Source organism: Microcaecilia unicolor, chromosome 9 (genome assembly GCF_901765095.1).
Source record: "Microcaecilia unicolor chromosome 9, aMicUni1.1, whole genome shotgun sequence".
NCBI lineage: Eukaryota > Metazoa > Chordata > Amphibia > Gymnophiona > Siphonopidae > Microcaecilia > Microcaecilia unicolor.
This window is the reverse complement of record NC_044039.1, coordinates 82,020,366-82,036,790: the sequence shown is the minus strand read 5'-3', so window position 1 is coordinate 82,036,790 and position 16,425 is coordinate 82,020,366. Positions and strand designations below refer to the sequence as shown.

Below are 16,425 nucleotides of genomic sequence, written 5' to 3'. Positions count from 1 at the left end.
GTCAAATAACTAAAATTGTATATGTATAGCACTACACGTTTAGTGCTGCCACTGAAATCCCGATAGACATTTTCCTAGGCAGGCACTAAACAGTCACTTTCCATGGTGAGGGGACCTCGCGGACATTAATTACAACACATGTAGTGGCAGGTCAAGCATATGTTTGCCCATGTGGTGTGTTTTCTGGGTCATAAGCACCATTCTGGATTTCTACATTTACAATGGCATCATTTTGTGACATCAACATTTATCTCTTATATGTTTTTCATGCTTTTTAGACCTCTTGGTGGGAAGGTGGAGATATGTCAATTTTACAATATATTTTCCCCTATCGCCCTGGTATTGTAAAATATCAGGCTTATTTTCAAAAGAGAAGGGCGCCCATCTTTCGACACAAATCGCAAGATGGGCGTCCTTCTCACAGGGTCACCCAAATCGGCATAATTGAAAGCTGATTTTGGGCGTCCTCAACTGCTTTTCGTCGCGGGAATGACCAAAGTTCACGGGGGCATGTCGGAGGCGGGACTGGGGCGTGCCTAACACATGGGCGTCCTCGACTGATAATGGAAAAAGAAGGGCGTCCCTGACGAACACTTGGACGACTTTACCTGGTCCTTTTTTTCTTACGCTCAAGCCACAAAAATGTGCCCTAAATGACCAGATGACCACCGGAGGGAATCGGGGATGACCTCCCCTTACTCCCCCAGTGGTCACTAACCTCCCACCCTAAAAAAAATGTTTTAAAATATTTTGTCCACCTCAAATATCATACCCAGCTCCATAACAGCAGTATGCAGGTCCCTGGAGCAGTTTTAGTGGGTGCAGTGCACTTCAGGCAGGCGGCCCCAGACCCCCCCCCCCCCCCCCCCCACCTGTTACACTTATGGTGGTAAATGTGAGCCCTTCAAAACCCACTGTACCCACATGTAGGTGCCCCCCTTCACCCATAAGGGCTATGGTAGTGGTGTACAGTTGTGGGGAGTGGGTTTTAGGGGGGGTTGGGGGGCTCAGCACACAAGGTAAGGGAGCTATGCACCTGGGAGCAATTTCTGAAGTCCATTGCAGTGCCCCCTAGGGTGCCCGGTTGGTGTCTTGGCATGTCAGGGGGACCAGGGCACAACGAATGCTGGCTCCTCCCACGATCAAAGGGGTTGGATTTGGTCGTTTATGAGATGGGCGTCCTCAGTTTCCATTATCGCCAAAAATCGGCGACGACCATCTCTAAGGACGAACATCTCTAAGGACGACCTAAATTTCTCGATTTGGGCGTCCCCGACCGTATTAGTGAAACAAAAAATGGACGCCCATCTTGTTTCGATAATACGGGTTTCCCCGCCCCTTCGCTGGGACGTCCTGTGAGGACGTCCTCAGGAAAACTTGGGTGCCCATTTCGATTATGCCCCTCCACGTCACTCAACCTCTATATGATCTCACTAAACCTTTATTATTCCCACTTCCATGACTAAAAATGTTCCTGCTTGATTTGTTTGGGTCCTCCTCTTTTAATAGTATGTTTGCCTTTTGATATAACAGTATACAATGCCAAACAGGAACATTTTCAGTTGCTGCCAGAACCTCACATAATTCAACTGGAACTTTTAAACAGAAGATAGGGCATCCACCCCTGCAGAGCCATCCTAGAAAATACCCTGGATCAAATATTACAACATGGAATGCAGCAGGGGGGCTAAAATTGTGTTCCTGTGCTGAACATAGTGATATATTAGGTAGATAAAATATAGGGCAATTCTTCAAATTTGATGGGGCTTGCTCATTAATCACCTTAAATGTTAAACAGAGTGGTCAATATTTAAACTCCATAGTTCATATTTCATGGATATTCTGCACTGCTGTCCAGATAGTGAGTGCTGCTAAATATCCAGGTAGAGTAGGATGACCCATTACTATCTGAAAACCTACAGTGGAGCACTGTTAGTATGCAGTGGTTGGGAGTCAATGTTATATAATCACGTACAAATGGAACACCAATAATTGGAACAACAAAAAAATAGCACAGAAAGATCAAGTATGAAAACTTAGAGATGATATATAATATTTCTGCAAATATTGAAGTCCTTCTAAATTTTAGCTTGTGTCTCTCCTTTGTGTACTCTATCCACAGCCAATAATTTTTCCTTGGCTGAGTCACAGCGCTTTTATTTCCATCCATCTCAAATTTGAAATATGCAGAATCAGAAATACATAACAAGCCTGTCACACATGGACCATATTACTGAGTATAGTGCATTAATTTAATGATTTTAGGAGGCAGGTTATTACTGCATTAAAAAAACTGCGTGCATTAATGGTGCGTGAATAACTGGTGTTTCACTGTATCTGGACATCAACCTGAATACATCCATTCTCCAGTTAACTTACTGCTCTGCCCTCACTCTATTTGGCAATATCCAGATCAGGAGCGTAGCCAGACCTCGAAGTGGGAAGGGGGTCAGAGATCAAAGGGAGGGGGCACATTTTCATTGCCCCCCCCCACTGCTGCTGCTGCTACTGTTGCTGCTGCTACTGCATGTACCTTGGCTGGTGGGATCCCCAACCCCTGCCAGCTGAGGCACCCCCACCGTTGCACATGCCTTGGCTGGCAGCATCCCCAACCCTTGCCAGCTGAAGAGTGTTTTCCAGTGCTAGTCTCCGGCACTACCGCATTTCTTGACCAGCTCTCTCTTCTCCTCACATCGTCCTGCATGCTCATTTTAATGAAATTGAGCATGTGCTCATGCTCAGTTTCACTAAAACGCATGTGCTGGATGAGAGGGGAAGAGAGAGCAGGTAGGAAATACGGCGGCGCTGGAGACAAGTGCTGGAAAAAACGCTTCAACTGGCAGGGGTTGGGGACCCCTGCCAGCCAAACCAGGGGCACAGATCCAGTTTTCTCCTGTGACCCCCTGTAGCTACGCCACTGATCCATTGTGTTAAGGTGGTCTGTAGAGATGTTCAGTGGTACTGTATAAATAGTGCCACTCAATGTCCATGGATAGTGCCAGCTGAGATAATTATTTTGATAATTCTCTTTGAATATCAGGCCCAGAATTTTAAATTCTATATGCTTCTCAACAGGAAGCCAATGCAGTTAATGTAGTAAAGGCAATCCAGTGTCCCATCTTGAACTACCAGATATTTTTTCTGTTTAACTTTAAAACAGACTTAGAAATAAGTAGACTTAACCAGCTACCTTTAACTGTATAGATCTCAATATTGGCACTATCTTGATACATTAGAAATCACACCCCTGGCAGTCCTCTCACTCCACCTCCCTTTAACCAATTAACTTTTGTCCAAACATCAAGTTGTCAGTCAAAAGTTATTTGCATGCAGACCCAAATTCGAAAGAGTCAGAATTTGTCCAGTTTGCTTTCTATGTTAACTGGACAAATGATTTGAATATCAACTCCTAGCTTATAACTTGGATTTCCTAATTCATGCTATCATATTTATTTATTTATTTGTTACATTTGTATCCCACATTTTCCCACCTATTTGCAGGCTCAATGTGGCTTACATACTACCGTACACTGTAAAGGCGTTCGCCAAGTCTGGTAGAGAAACAAATACAAGGTTATGTTGTGGTCGAATAAGGTAGGTGTGTTTCAGGCACCATGGGGGTCGAAGAGAGGGAGGTTGTATATTGTTCAGTACGATCACTGGTTTTGCTGTGTTGCCGGGTGTAGGGATTTATGTTGGGTTGATAGGGTAAGCCTTTTTCAACAGGTTGGTTTTTAGTGATTTCCTGAAGTTTAGATGGTCATAGATTGTTTTCACAGCTTTTGGCAGTGCGTTCCATAGTTGTGTGCTTATATAGGAGAAGCTAGATGCATAGGTTGTTTTGTATTTGAGTCCTTTGCAATTTGGGTAGTGGAGGTTTAGGTATGTTCGTGATGATCCGGTTCTATTTCTGGTTGGTAGGTCTATAAGGTCTGTCATGTATCCTGGGACTTCACTGTAGATAATTTTGTGGACCAGGGTGCAGATTTTGAAGATAATATGTTCTTTGATTGGGAGCCAATGCAGTTTTTCTCGGAGGGGTTTAGCACTTTCGAATCGTGTTTTACCAAATATCAGCCTGGCTGCTGTGTTTTGGGTGGTCTGGAGTTTCTTTGTGAGTTGTTCTTTACATCCCGCATAGATTCTGTTGCAGTAATCTGCATGGCTTAGAACCATTGATTGTATTAGGTTACAAAATATTTCCCTCGGGAAGAAAGGTTTTACGCGTTTAAGTTTCCACATTGAGTGGAACATTTTCTTTGTTGTGGAGTTTACTTGCCTCTCAAGAGTAAGGTTGCGGTCGATTGTGACGCCGAGTATTTTTAGGCTATCTGAGATAGGGAGGGTGTGGTCTGGGGTGTTTACGGTTGTGGGTTTGTACTTATTGTGTTGAGATGAGAGGATGAGGCAGTGTGTTTTTTCAGTGTTCAGTTTCAGTTGGAATGAGTTTGCCCATGAATCCATGGTGTTCAGGCCGATCTTGATTTCATTGGTGATTTCTGTCAGATCGTGTCTGAAGGGAATGTAGATTGTGACATCGTCTGCATAGATGAACAGGTTGAGGCCTTGATTGGATAAGGACTTTGCCAGTGGGATCATCATTATGTTGAAGAGTATTGGTGATAATGATGGTCCTTGAGGTACTCTGCAGGCTGCTTTCCACGGTGGTGATTTGTTTGAGTTTGATTTTACTTGGTATGTTCTGGTGGTTAGAAAACCCTTGATCCAGTTAAGTATGTTTCCACCAATCCCGAAGTGGTCTAGGAGTCTTAGTAGTATATTGTGGTTTACCATGTCGAATGTGCTCGACATGTCGAATTGGAGGAGAAGTATGCTTTTACCTGTAGCTACTTCCTGCTTGAATTTGGCCAGGAGAGTGACTAGGACAGTGTCAGTACTATGGTGGGGGCAGAATCCTGATTGTGATTCATGTAGTATTGAGAACTTGTCTATGTAGTCAGTAAGCTGTTTGGTTACCAAGCTCTCCATCAGTTTGACTACTAGTGGGATGGATGCAACTGGGCGGTAGTTGGTGAGATCGTTTGTTTTTTTCTTGGTGTCTTTTGGTATTGGGGTGAGTAGGATGTTGCCATATTCGTTGGGGAAGAGACCTTGTTGTAGCATGAAGTTTAGGTGGGATGTGAGGTCTGCTATGAAGTGGTCGGGGGGTGGATTTAAGTAGATGGCTGGGACAGGTATCCAGTTTGCAGTGGGTATTGGTGAACCTATGAGTCGCCTGTGTAACTGATTCAGTGGTGAGAAGAGTAAATGTTGACCAGGTATGGTCAGCTGGGTATCCACCGGGGGTTAGGTCCAGGCCACTGTTGAAGTTTTCAATGTCGGTGTTGTGCTATGGAAGTGTGTTGCGCAATTTTATTATTTTTTCATTAAAGTAATTAGCAAGTTTATCTGAAGATGGGATGTCTGTGTTGGTTGTGGTGATTGGAGTGGTGTCTAGTAGCTTACTGCAATACTGAAAATGAAAAATAAAACAAGTTTTGTTTTTTTATGCCTTTGCTGCTGCCCTACTGAAGGAACCATCAAACAAAAATTGGATCACAAAAGTAACATACTCTCACTTACCAACACAGTCCTTTTTATTCCAATGCAATCTTTTTCCAGGTGGACATACACATTCATAGCTTCCCATTGTATTACTACAACCATGATCACAGCTCCCATTGTTAATGCTGCATTCATCAATATCTGAAAACATTTTTAAACAAACAATATAAGGATAGGTAGCTGTTCTGGTAACTTTTTTCCCCTAAAGGCAAAAAGAATCACAAAGTGAGATTTACTGCTTTGAAATTGCCAGTACTATAATACAATGTTGTAGCTGGATAGTTCTGTAAGAAAAAATGTGGAGTAGTCAAGAATTTAGCTTGATTTGTTTAGTCTAGTTCTCAGACAGTGCTAATGAAAACAAGGTTTCTCATAATATGCAATTATCAATGTCACAAAAATATGTCATACTGCCATTCCAGATCATTCCTTAAGCTTCAGAAAATATTTGGTAAGACTCAGAACTGAGTATAAACTTAATGTACTTTTATAACTAATTCTCAGTATACTCCATCAGCATTGATTAATATTCTTTTTAAATATTTGAAGAATATTCAATAAAATATTTGTTGTGATTCTAACCTTGACCTTAAGGGAAAGGGAAATGGGACTTGATATACTGTCTTTCTGAGGTTTTTGCAACTACATTTGAAGCGGTTTACATATATTCAGGTACTTATTTTGTACCTGGGGCAATGGAGGATTAAGTGACTTGCCCAGAGTCACAAGGAGCTGCAGTGGGAATCGAACTCAGTTCCCCAGGATCAAAGTCCACTGCACTAACCACTAGGCTACTCCTCCACAAAAGCTATACTCATCTTAAAAGGGAAACACATCCTTTAAGTAGAGGTTCTTGTGCATGATATTACATGGTTGTTTTAGGAGAAGAAACTATTTGATTTTACAGAATGGTTGAAAAGTCACTAATTATATATGTTTATTGTAGCTTATAATTGGTATAGCATGGCCAATTTTTTTCCTGATAAGATAAATGAATGTTGCAAAGCAAACAAATCTATTACCATTTTGTTTATATACATTACAATGATGCCTCTTCAGTCTTTTTAGAAAAAGGGTACCGTTAGACAAGGTATGTGATTTTATAAATGTGAAAAAGAAATGCAAAAGGGCCCTTTTACTAAAGGGCATTAGAATCTGGACTTAGGGGACCTTTTGCTAAAGAGTTGGCATGCAGCAACTGGCTTGCTGCACGCCAGTCCAGAACTACTGCTGGGCTACTGCAAGAACCTGGTGGTATTTCCCACCCCCAGAGCTACAAAAATATTTCTATTTTTGCAGCACCGGTGCTTACCTGGTGATTACTGCTGGGTTAGTGCAGGAGCTCTTATCACCACCTCAATGGGTGGAGGTAAGTGCTCCCCCTGAAATGGCCATGCAGCAAGTGGATCACTTACCAAATGGCTATTTTGTTTTAGAAAAAAAGATAGCCTTTTACCCACTGCAATAAAATGGGGCCTCAACGTGTTGATGCTTGCGCAGGTCCCCTTTTTCCGCAGCTTAGTAAAAGGACCCCTTAGTACATCTTAACTTGAGACTTTCCCACATGCAAAGCCCAGATTCAACACAGCATAATTTAAGGTCTTTTTCAATAATTTTACTTCAGGTCATGTACTAATGTTCATAGTAGTGTGTGTTACCTGTAAAAAGTTAACACAGGAGCACTTACCGCCTCCTAATTAGGAGACGCCTAATGCTCCCATGTTTAACTTTGTGTTAGCCAATCAGCATGCACTAATGCAAATGTGCTAGCTAGCTGATTAACATTTCTACATCCATTCCCAATAAAATCCCCCCTAAAAATATTAAAAACAAATAGCTAACGTGCAATTTAGTATGCACTAACAGGCAAAATACTGCAAAATGCTTAACACCCATTATTAAAAGACCCCCAAAATGTCCAGGACTTTACAGGCCAAAACACATTTATTTATTTACAACAAAGTTTATAGACTGTACTATCCTATATTCTAGGTGATTTACCAAGGCAACATCTATAATAAAATCCTAAACAAAAACAATATATACCATACAATAGATTACTAAAAACACAAATTCTAATAAAATAAAAATAAACAGCTTACAAATTAGATAGAACACCCCATCAACAGTAAATCTGAGAAAAAAAAGTAAGCCTTAAGCAGTTTTCTAAATTGGAGATAATTCCCAACCTTTGTTAGTTCTATGGGAAGCTCATTCCATAATTGGGCTCTTTCAGTGTAAAAACATTTAGATCTGATATCATCCAATCTAACCTGTTTATAAGAGGGGACATCTAATAACATCTTATCAGAAGATCTAAGAGGATGTGGTGGACAATAAATTCTTAAAACAGTGATTAAATTTTGCCCCTTAAAGCACATTAAACGGCAAAACTTTGCATTAATTTACCATAATGCACATTAGTGTAAGTGATAGCAGGCCATATAATAGTGATATATAGAGCATTCAAATGCATGCAGACACCTCATTATCATGCAAATCAAATAGCAAAGCTTACATTAAACTTTGCAAGATGCATTTTTCCTGCCTGTGAGCATCAGGCTGCTAACAAGCGACCCAATGTTCCAAGCAGAATCTTAAAGGAACTGGTGCAGTTCTCCCTCACCCCTTAAAATACCCCCCAGAGGCCCCACCAGGCCACCTTTCTTGATCCCTTATGGTGTAGGAGAGTCCACGGTAGGAATGATCCCTAGTCACTCCTGATCCCATTGGCATCAGGTTCAGAATTGGTGCCGGCAACCCCTAGAAGTAGTCTCATGGTACTACCACTAGGAGGGGGGTCAAACTGCCATATAAGAACAGGAGACCTTCTATGGCAGCTTAATGCCTAGGGATAGCCCTGTGAGACTACCACTAGTGGTTGCCAGCGTCATTTTTAATGAAGAAGTAAAACTAGGACAGAGAAGGTTAAAATGGAAGAAAGAATAGCTAGGATGATAAGGGAAAGGGAATGGGACTTGATATACCGCCTTTCTGTGGTTTTTGCAACCACATTCAAAGCGGTTTACAAATTGTGTGTTGGAACTATTTGTACCTGGGGCAATGGAGGGTTAAGGGACCCTTTTACTAAGCCGCGCAGGCACCTAAGCATGCCCAACGTGTGTCAATTTGGAGTTACCGCCTAGCTACTGCGTGGCCCGTGCGGTAATTTCATTTTTGACATGCGTCTGCTACGTGCACCAGAAAATATATTTTATTTCCTGGTGCGCAGCAAAAATCAGGCGGTAACTCCGACTTGACATGCGTAGGCAATTACCGCACGGTTAACGCGAGAGACCTTACCGCTAAGTCGATGGCTGGCGGCAAGGTCTCAGACCCAAAATAGACACGCGCCAATTTTTATTTTGCTGCAAGTCCATTTTTGTCAAAAATTTTAAAAAGGCCTTTTTTACAGGTGCGCTGAAAAATAGATCTGCACGCACCCAAAACACGCGCAGTCCATCTTTCAGCACACCTTAGTAAAAAGGCCCCTAAGTGACTTGCCCAGAGTCACAAGGAACTGCAGTGGGAATTGAAAGTCTGCTGCACTAACCACTAGGCTAAGGAGATACAACTTTTGGAGGTATGTTAGTGAAAGGAAGAAATGCAGATGGAAGATTGCAAGCCAGAGGAGAAAAAGATGATTGTGCAGGGTTAGGAGAGTAACATAACATACAAAGAGGCATATTTTCAAAGCACTTTGGGAGGCTAAGTTGCATAGGTTTCTATGGAACTTTGGGAGGCTAAGTGCTTTGAAAATGAGCTTCCATGGTAACATAGTAGATGACGGCAGAAAAAGACCTGCACGGTCCATCCAGTCTGTGTATACAAAAAAATATGAAAGTGGACTTGGTGGGAAAATAAGCTTAAAATCATAAGGTGGCAGAAGGATGTTTCTCTCTCAGAAATGCCCAAGTTGCAATTTTCGACACCCTGATTTTAAAACATTTTGCTCCTCAGTTCATCCAAATTTCAAGGGGGCAGGATATAGGCAGCAGCAAACGATAGATATTTTTCTGCAATAATGGAACTAAGTGAAACCGTCTAGGGCCAAAATTATGTTTTTGGCTAGACATGTTTCAATCACAACCAAGTGACCAAAAGTTGCTCTAAATGACCAAATCACAACTGGAAGGATTAAGTCATAAACCCCTTTACTCTCCCAGTGGTCACTGATCCCCTCACAACCCCCCCCCAAAAAAAAAAAAAATGTGAAAGAACCTATACACACCAACCTCAATGACAGCTTCAGATGTTATGGCCAGAGCAGCAAATAGGTCCCTGGAGTAATCTAGTGGTTGTTGCAGTGGACTACAGAGAAGGGGACCCAGGCTCATATCTCATTCTAACTGGTACATGTGTGGTGGAAAGTGTGAGCCCTCCAAAAACCAACAAAAACCTACTGCACCTACAAATAGGTGACACCTGCAGGGATAAGGGCTATTGTAGTGGTGTACAGTGGGGTACACTAGGTTTTTGGTTGGTTTTGAACAGGCTCACTGTACAATATAAGGGGGTAACAGTGAGATGTGTACCTGGGACCTTTTATGTGAAGTCCACTGCAGTGCCCTCTAATGTGCCCCACTGCTCTGCTGGAATGTCAGTGTGGTCAGTCTACTAAGAATGCTGCCCCCCCATACTTCCTAATGGCTTGTTTTTGTGCATTTTCCCCTGGACTTTTTTTTTTAATGGTCCTATAAAATAGATGCACTGAGCACAAAAATGTTTTGCAAATGGCCATTTCAAAACAAAATGCTGGACATTTTTCTGGTTTGAAAATGGCCATGTCAGCTACTGGAATTTTACTCATTTTTTGTAAAACATTCAAAATTGGATTTAGATGTCATATCGAAAATGTCCCTCTATGTAACTGAAATCGGTATTTTACTCATGCCCAAAATGTGGCAAGAAAATCCAGAACTTCAACACCCATACAAAATGTCTCTTGGTGCTCAGCCCTCAACATGACCAAAAGGACTGTAAACGTGTGCTTGAACACAAATGTCTAAGAAAGCATATAGATGCATAGAAGCTGCTGCTTGAAAAACCACAAAAATACCTCTTCTGCAGAGAAATCAGTAATGCCTACATAGACCAGCTGAGAATCTTCCATGGAGAAGCCATTAACCTCCAGATACTGCGACCCTAAAAGTAGCTAGGTTCATAGTGCAGCCATATCTTGAGTGCCTGCAGAAGCCTCAGCAAATGCTGCTTGCATCCGCTCCAGCCAACGCAAGTCAGTGAAGATTCTCCTACCACTAGGAGGAGGTGCTTGAACTTGCTCCCTGCAAAGGAACATGAGTTCATTGCCAGTACCTCTCCCGGTGAGTAATCCGACACTGCACAAGACCTGTTGAGCACAGCCCATCCTACCACTGTGCACAATGATTTATGCGTAATGCATCAGTGTTGGTCACAGTAGCAGATGAAACTTTTTTGTTGACATCTTTCCAGCTTCTAGAGCATACTCACTCTTTTCTGCAGAAGATGTTTATGGACTTTGCTAATGGGTATTTGAAAAATCAATTTGATATTCCTTTTCTGCCATGACTTAAAGAAACATCTCAATCCTATGATCTTATTCCTGTGCAGGAAAGACGCCCTGAGTTTTTTTTTTAATTAGTGCAGATGCATTTAGGAGTCAGTTCTGTATAGGGTGCCAAAAAACACGCAGGTGAAATGCTGGGCACTAACCCCCTAATTCTATAAAAGTTGTCAACAATTGTGCACGCAAATTTGGGTGCATGCCCAATTTAATTGAGCTAACTAGTGCCAATAATTGACTTAACAAGCAATTATTGGCACTAATTAGATTTAATTGGAACATGCACATAAATTTAGGCATGGGATCCATGTCTATATTTTACATGCGAGTAAGAAAGGGGCGTGGAATGGGAGGGTCATGGGTAGAATGGGGGTGTTCTTAGCATTTCTATACGTTGTTATAGAATACAGGAGACTGCACCCAATTTAGACACATACATTGCACCACATTTCAGTTGATGCAAATGGTTAGTCCCTGGCATAAGTGCTATTCTATAAACTGCGCCTAACTTTAAGCGTGGCTTATAGAATAGCACTTTTTTCAGTGTTGATTTTTTCAGCACCATAGAACTCACCCCTATGCACTATTTTGTATTAGCATCTGGGTGCCCACACTCCGCTATAGAATAGACTGCAAGTCGGCATTTACTTGACAATATTTAGCTGTGAACACTAACACCTGGACAACAGCACGCCTATATGTAGCATTTTAGCATGTAACATAGTATTCTATAAGTTACACACGTAAATGTGGGATCTGCCAATGTCCCACCCATATATACAGCCTCTTGTAAATATGGGCAATACGCATTAGGCACTAACTCCCAAATTCTAGTGCCACTAAAGTTGGATGCGCAAATACAGTCATATTCTGTATTTACGTGCACAAGTTAATTAGTTAACAAGCCAATCAGCATTGATAGTTGCCAATTAACAAGCAATTATTGAAACTAATTAGCAATACTTAGAATTTACGCAAACAACTGTCTAAGCGTATTCTATAACATGATGTGCCTAAATTCTAAGTCACATAGTTGAAAAGGGGGCATGGCCATGGGTGTGGAATGGACAGGTCATGGGTGTTTCTAAAATCTATGTGCTTTGTTATAGAATACACCCGCTCCACATGTAATTTAGGCATCCACATTTGCACCAAGTAAAATGTGGCGTAAATGGCCGTAACTAAATTTAGTGGCATCAACGGGCACTCGGTGTATTCTATAAACTGCACAGAAATTTAGGCTTATTCTATAAAGTATGCCTAAATTTAGGCATACTTTATTGAATATGCTTAGGTATTTTTCATTTCGGCGCGCTATATGGAATCTAGCCCTAAATTTGTAGAATAGTGCTTAGCAAGCACATGTGAGTGTTGCATTCATGTGCATGCTACTTTTCTTTATTTTATTTACAGCATTTCTATCCCACATTTTCCAATTAATGTTGTTTTAACGTGGCTTACATGGAACTAAGAAATACAATAAGATAGGGGATCTGAATTACATAGAATTATAGTGGCTTGAAGAGGGATAGGGGGAGAAGTGAGAAAGGAGGAAATATGAAGGACAGGGGAAGGGCAGCAGGGTGGGGGAGGGGGGGTGGATCTATTAGCGGAAGCTAATGCAGGGTTGTGACCAGGCAAGGGATGGAGAAGACGTTGCTGAGTAAGAATGATGACTATTCATAGCTGATTCACATTTAGGTGCTAATATTATAGAATTAGGGAGGTTAATGCCTTTTGTTTAGAAAGCAGTAAGTGTACCCACACTAACTACCCAAGAGACAGCATACAGTACTTACTGCGTGCTATCTGCAATATGAAGTCCTTGTCCATGCGGCTCCTAATAATCTGCCAAGTTCCTGCCCCTCATATGGCAGGCAGTTAATGCACGAATTAGAGTATGCTGTCATGACTCATGCCAGCACTGTAAGTTATAGTGCTCATGTACTAATAGTGTGTGCCAATGTGCAAATTAATTGCTTATCACACTTTCGGGCTTATTTTTGAAAGAGAAGGACGCCCATCTTCTGACACAAATCGCGAGATGGGCATCCTTCTCTCAGGGTCGCCCAAATCGGCATAATCGAAAGTCGATTTTGGGCATCCTCAACTGCTTTCCGTCGCAGGGATGACCAAAGTTAACGGGGGCGTGTTGGCACCATAGCGAAGGCGAGACTGGGGCATGATTATAAGATGGACGGCCGATAATGGAAAAAAGAAGGGCGACCCTGACAAGCATTTGGGCGACTTTACTTACTTGGTCCCTTTTTTTTCATGACCAAGCCTTGAAAAGGTGCCTGAACTGACCAGATGACCACCGGAGGGAATCGGGGATTACCTCCCCTTACTCCCCCAGTGGTCATCAAACTCCTCCCACCCTAAAAAAAAAACTTAAAATTTTTTTTCCAGCCTCTATGCCAGCCTCAAATGTCATACCCAGCTCCATGACAGCAGTATGCAGGTCCCTGAAGCAGTTTTAGTGGGTGCAGTGCACTTCAGGCAGGCGGACCCAGGCCCATTCCCCCTACCTGTTACACTTGTGGTTGTAAATGTGAGCCCTCCAAAACCCACCCGAAACCCACTGTACCCACATGAAGGTGCCCCTCTTCACCACTTAGGGCTATGGTAGTGGTGTACAGTTGTGGGGATTGGGTTTTGGGGGGCTCAGCACACAAGGTAAGGGAGCTATGTACCTGGGAGCAATTTGTGATGTCCATTGCAGTGCCCCCTAGGGTGCCCGGTTGGTGTCCTGGCATGTGAGGGGGACCAGTGCACTACGAATTCTGGCTCCTCCCACGACCAAAGGGCTTGGATTTGGCCATTTTTTAGATGGGTGTCCTCGGTTTCCATTATGGCCAAAAACCGGGGACAACCATCTCTAAAGGTCGACCATCTCAACATTTAGGTCGGCCATCTCTAAGGTCAACCTAAATGTTGAGATTTGGGCGTCCCTGACCGTATTATCGAAATGAAAGATGGACGCCCATCTTGTTTCGATAATATAGGTTTCCCCGCCTCTTCGCGGGGCCGTCTTGCGAGGAAGCCCTCATAAAAACTTGGGCGCCCCGTTCGATTATGCCCCTCCACACCAAAGAAGCTCCTAAGTCTCTGTTAAGTCTTTGATCATTTAACTTCAAATTTATTTATTACTGATTAAGACTCCTGCCTCCTCCCCCTCTTTTATCCTGTCCGTCTTTGCTTTCTCTATTTTTCTAACATTTTTTTCTTTTTTTTTTTTGTATAGCCTGTAAGCTGCCTATCTGGTACTACTGATAGGTGGGCTAGCAAGTTCTTAATAAACCTGAAAACATAGGAGCCCTTTTACTAAAAGCATGCCCAAATGTGGCCTACACTGGTGTAGGCACGTGTTTTGGTTGCGCACTGGTCCACTTCCTTAGCATGCCTGGAAAAAAGGGTATTGTTTTTTTTTATGTGCCAAAAATGGACTTGCGACAAAATGAAAATCAGTGCATGTCCATTTTTGGCCTGAGACCTTAACGCCGGTAAGCACCCTGTGTTAGAAAATAGAAAATATTTTCTACTGCGTATTTTGGGCATGCGCCAAAAATGGAATTACCACCCGGGGCACGTGGTAGCTGGACGGTAGTGCCAATTTGACACATGTTGGAAGTGTGTAGGTGCCCACACGCCTTTGTAAAAGGGCCCCTTAGTTCTTGCCTTTCCAGAGTAAGCAACGAACATAAAAATATCATCAACTACAGCAGTATAAATACAACAAAATCAAATATAAACATAGTAAAATAAGAAATAATAAACAAGGTATATCAAATAATCTTTGGCCTCCAGGATATATGATGGAATTAATTAATCTACCATTACAATATGTGAAAAAGGGAATGAGAAATTACCTCACTCTCCATTACCCTAGTTGTAGGAATTTGCTTACCAATGCACAAAGTGGTGGAATTCTCTACCTAAAGATAAAAGATGCATGAATAATTATTTAAGCTTTTGTAAACATTTAAAAGCCTTCTTTTATATAAAATTTTATTATGATAGCAAATGAGGTTTAAATACTTTTATGTTAGAAATTGTTCTTTGCTCTTTAGGGGCCCTCTGCGTTATAGGCACCTACAATATCCCTTTAGGCACCTACAAGGTTAACGCACGTGCTAATTGTAGGTACGTTAAAACGCTAACAGGGCCCTAAATCATCTTGATGTAATAGAAGAAAATTTGTTAATTGGAGTTAATGATTTTTATTTGTAAGCCACATTAAACCAAAATACTTTAGAAAATTGTGGGATATAAATGCTGCTATAAATGAATAAATACAGGCGCAGAATTTTAGCTGGGGTGGCAACAGTATACATTTTTAAAAAATGTATTTATCAACATAATATCAAGCATAAACTTGAATAAGAAAGTTATTCTTTGACTAGAAAAAAACAGAAAGGAAATAATACTCATAGAGGTCATTTTATGAAGCTGCGGCAAAAGGGGGCCTGAGCTGGCATTGGTGTGTGTTTTTGACTCACGCCGAGGCACCTTTTTATCACAGCGGGTAAAGGCAGGTCTTTGTTTTTTTCAAAAAATGGTCATATGGCAAGTGAAGCACTTGCCACATGTCTATTTCAGGGGGGAGCACTTATCGCCACCCATTGAGGTGGCAGTAAGGGCTCCCACGCTAACTTGGTGATAACTGGGCAGCATGTGGCACTGCCCGATTACTGCCAGGAACACACTGGCGCTACAAAAATACAAATATTTTTGTAGCGCTGGATATGGCACGTGCTGGGGGTGGGAACTACCATCGGGCTGATGCAGTAGCCCGGCGGTACTTCCCTTTTAGCGAGCAGTAAGCCTGCATTGAGCTTACCACCACTTTGAAGAAGGACCACACAGAATATTGAATCATCAAATTTCAATATCACAAACACAAAGCACAATTATTAGCAATAAAAATCAAGAATCTCATTATTCCAAATAACAAGGGGGCCAGTAAAAACCTAGGAAGAACAGAAGAACCCCGCGTGTCAAGGAAAACAATTGTAAAGAAAATTCTTATGAATAGTTCCAGAGTCATATGTAATATAATGCAAATTACTTCCTGTCTGACTCTACGTAGCGAGGAAGATACCACCAAAGGAGCTGCATGAAGAAAACATTTTAAATGATAGGGTCTAAGAAAACAAACAAATACATTTCACAAAACATTTACAGGAAATGAAGGAAAGATGTTTCTCCCACTGCCAAAAGCCAAGACCTATTTGCCAAAATGACCTTACATGTCAGCTGTGTCGCTCTGCAGAATTTAGGAAAAAAAATCATCACATTCTGACCCATAAAGCTCA

At 41.9% G+C, this 16,425-nt stretch overlaps 1 protein-coding gene across 1 annotated transcript in view; it reads right to left on the bottom strand.

Moving 5' to 3' along the window:
* SCUBE1 (signal peptide, CUB domain and EGF like domain containing 1) overlaps positions 1-16,425 on the bottom strand; it is a 1,083,891-nt gene that overhangs the window by 261,175 nt on the left and 806,291 nt on the right. The window contains 1 exon segment of the mRNA XM_030214211.1: positions 5,584-5,706. Coding sequence (XP_030070071.1) covers positions 5,584-5,706 — 123 coding nt within the window.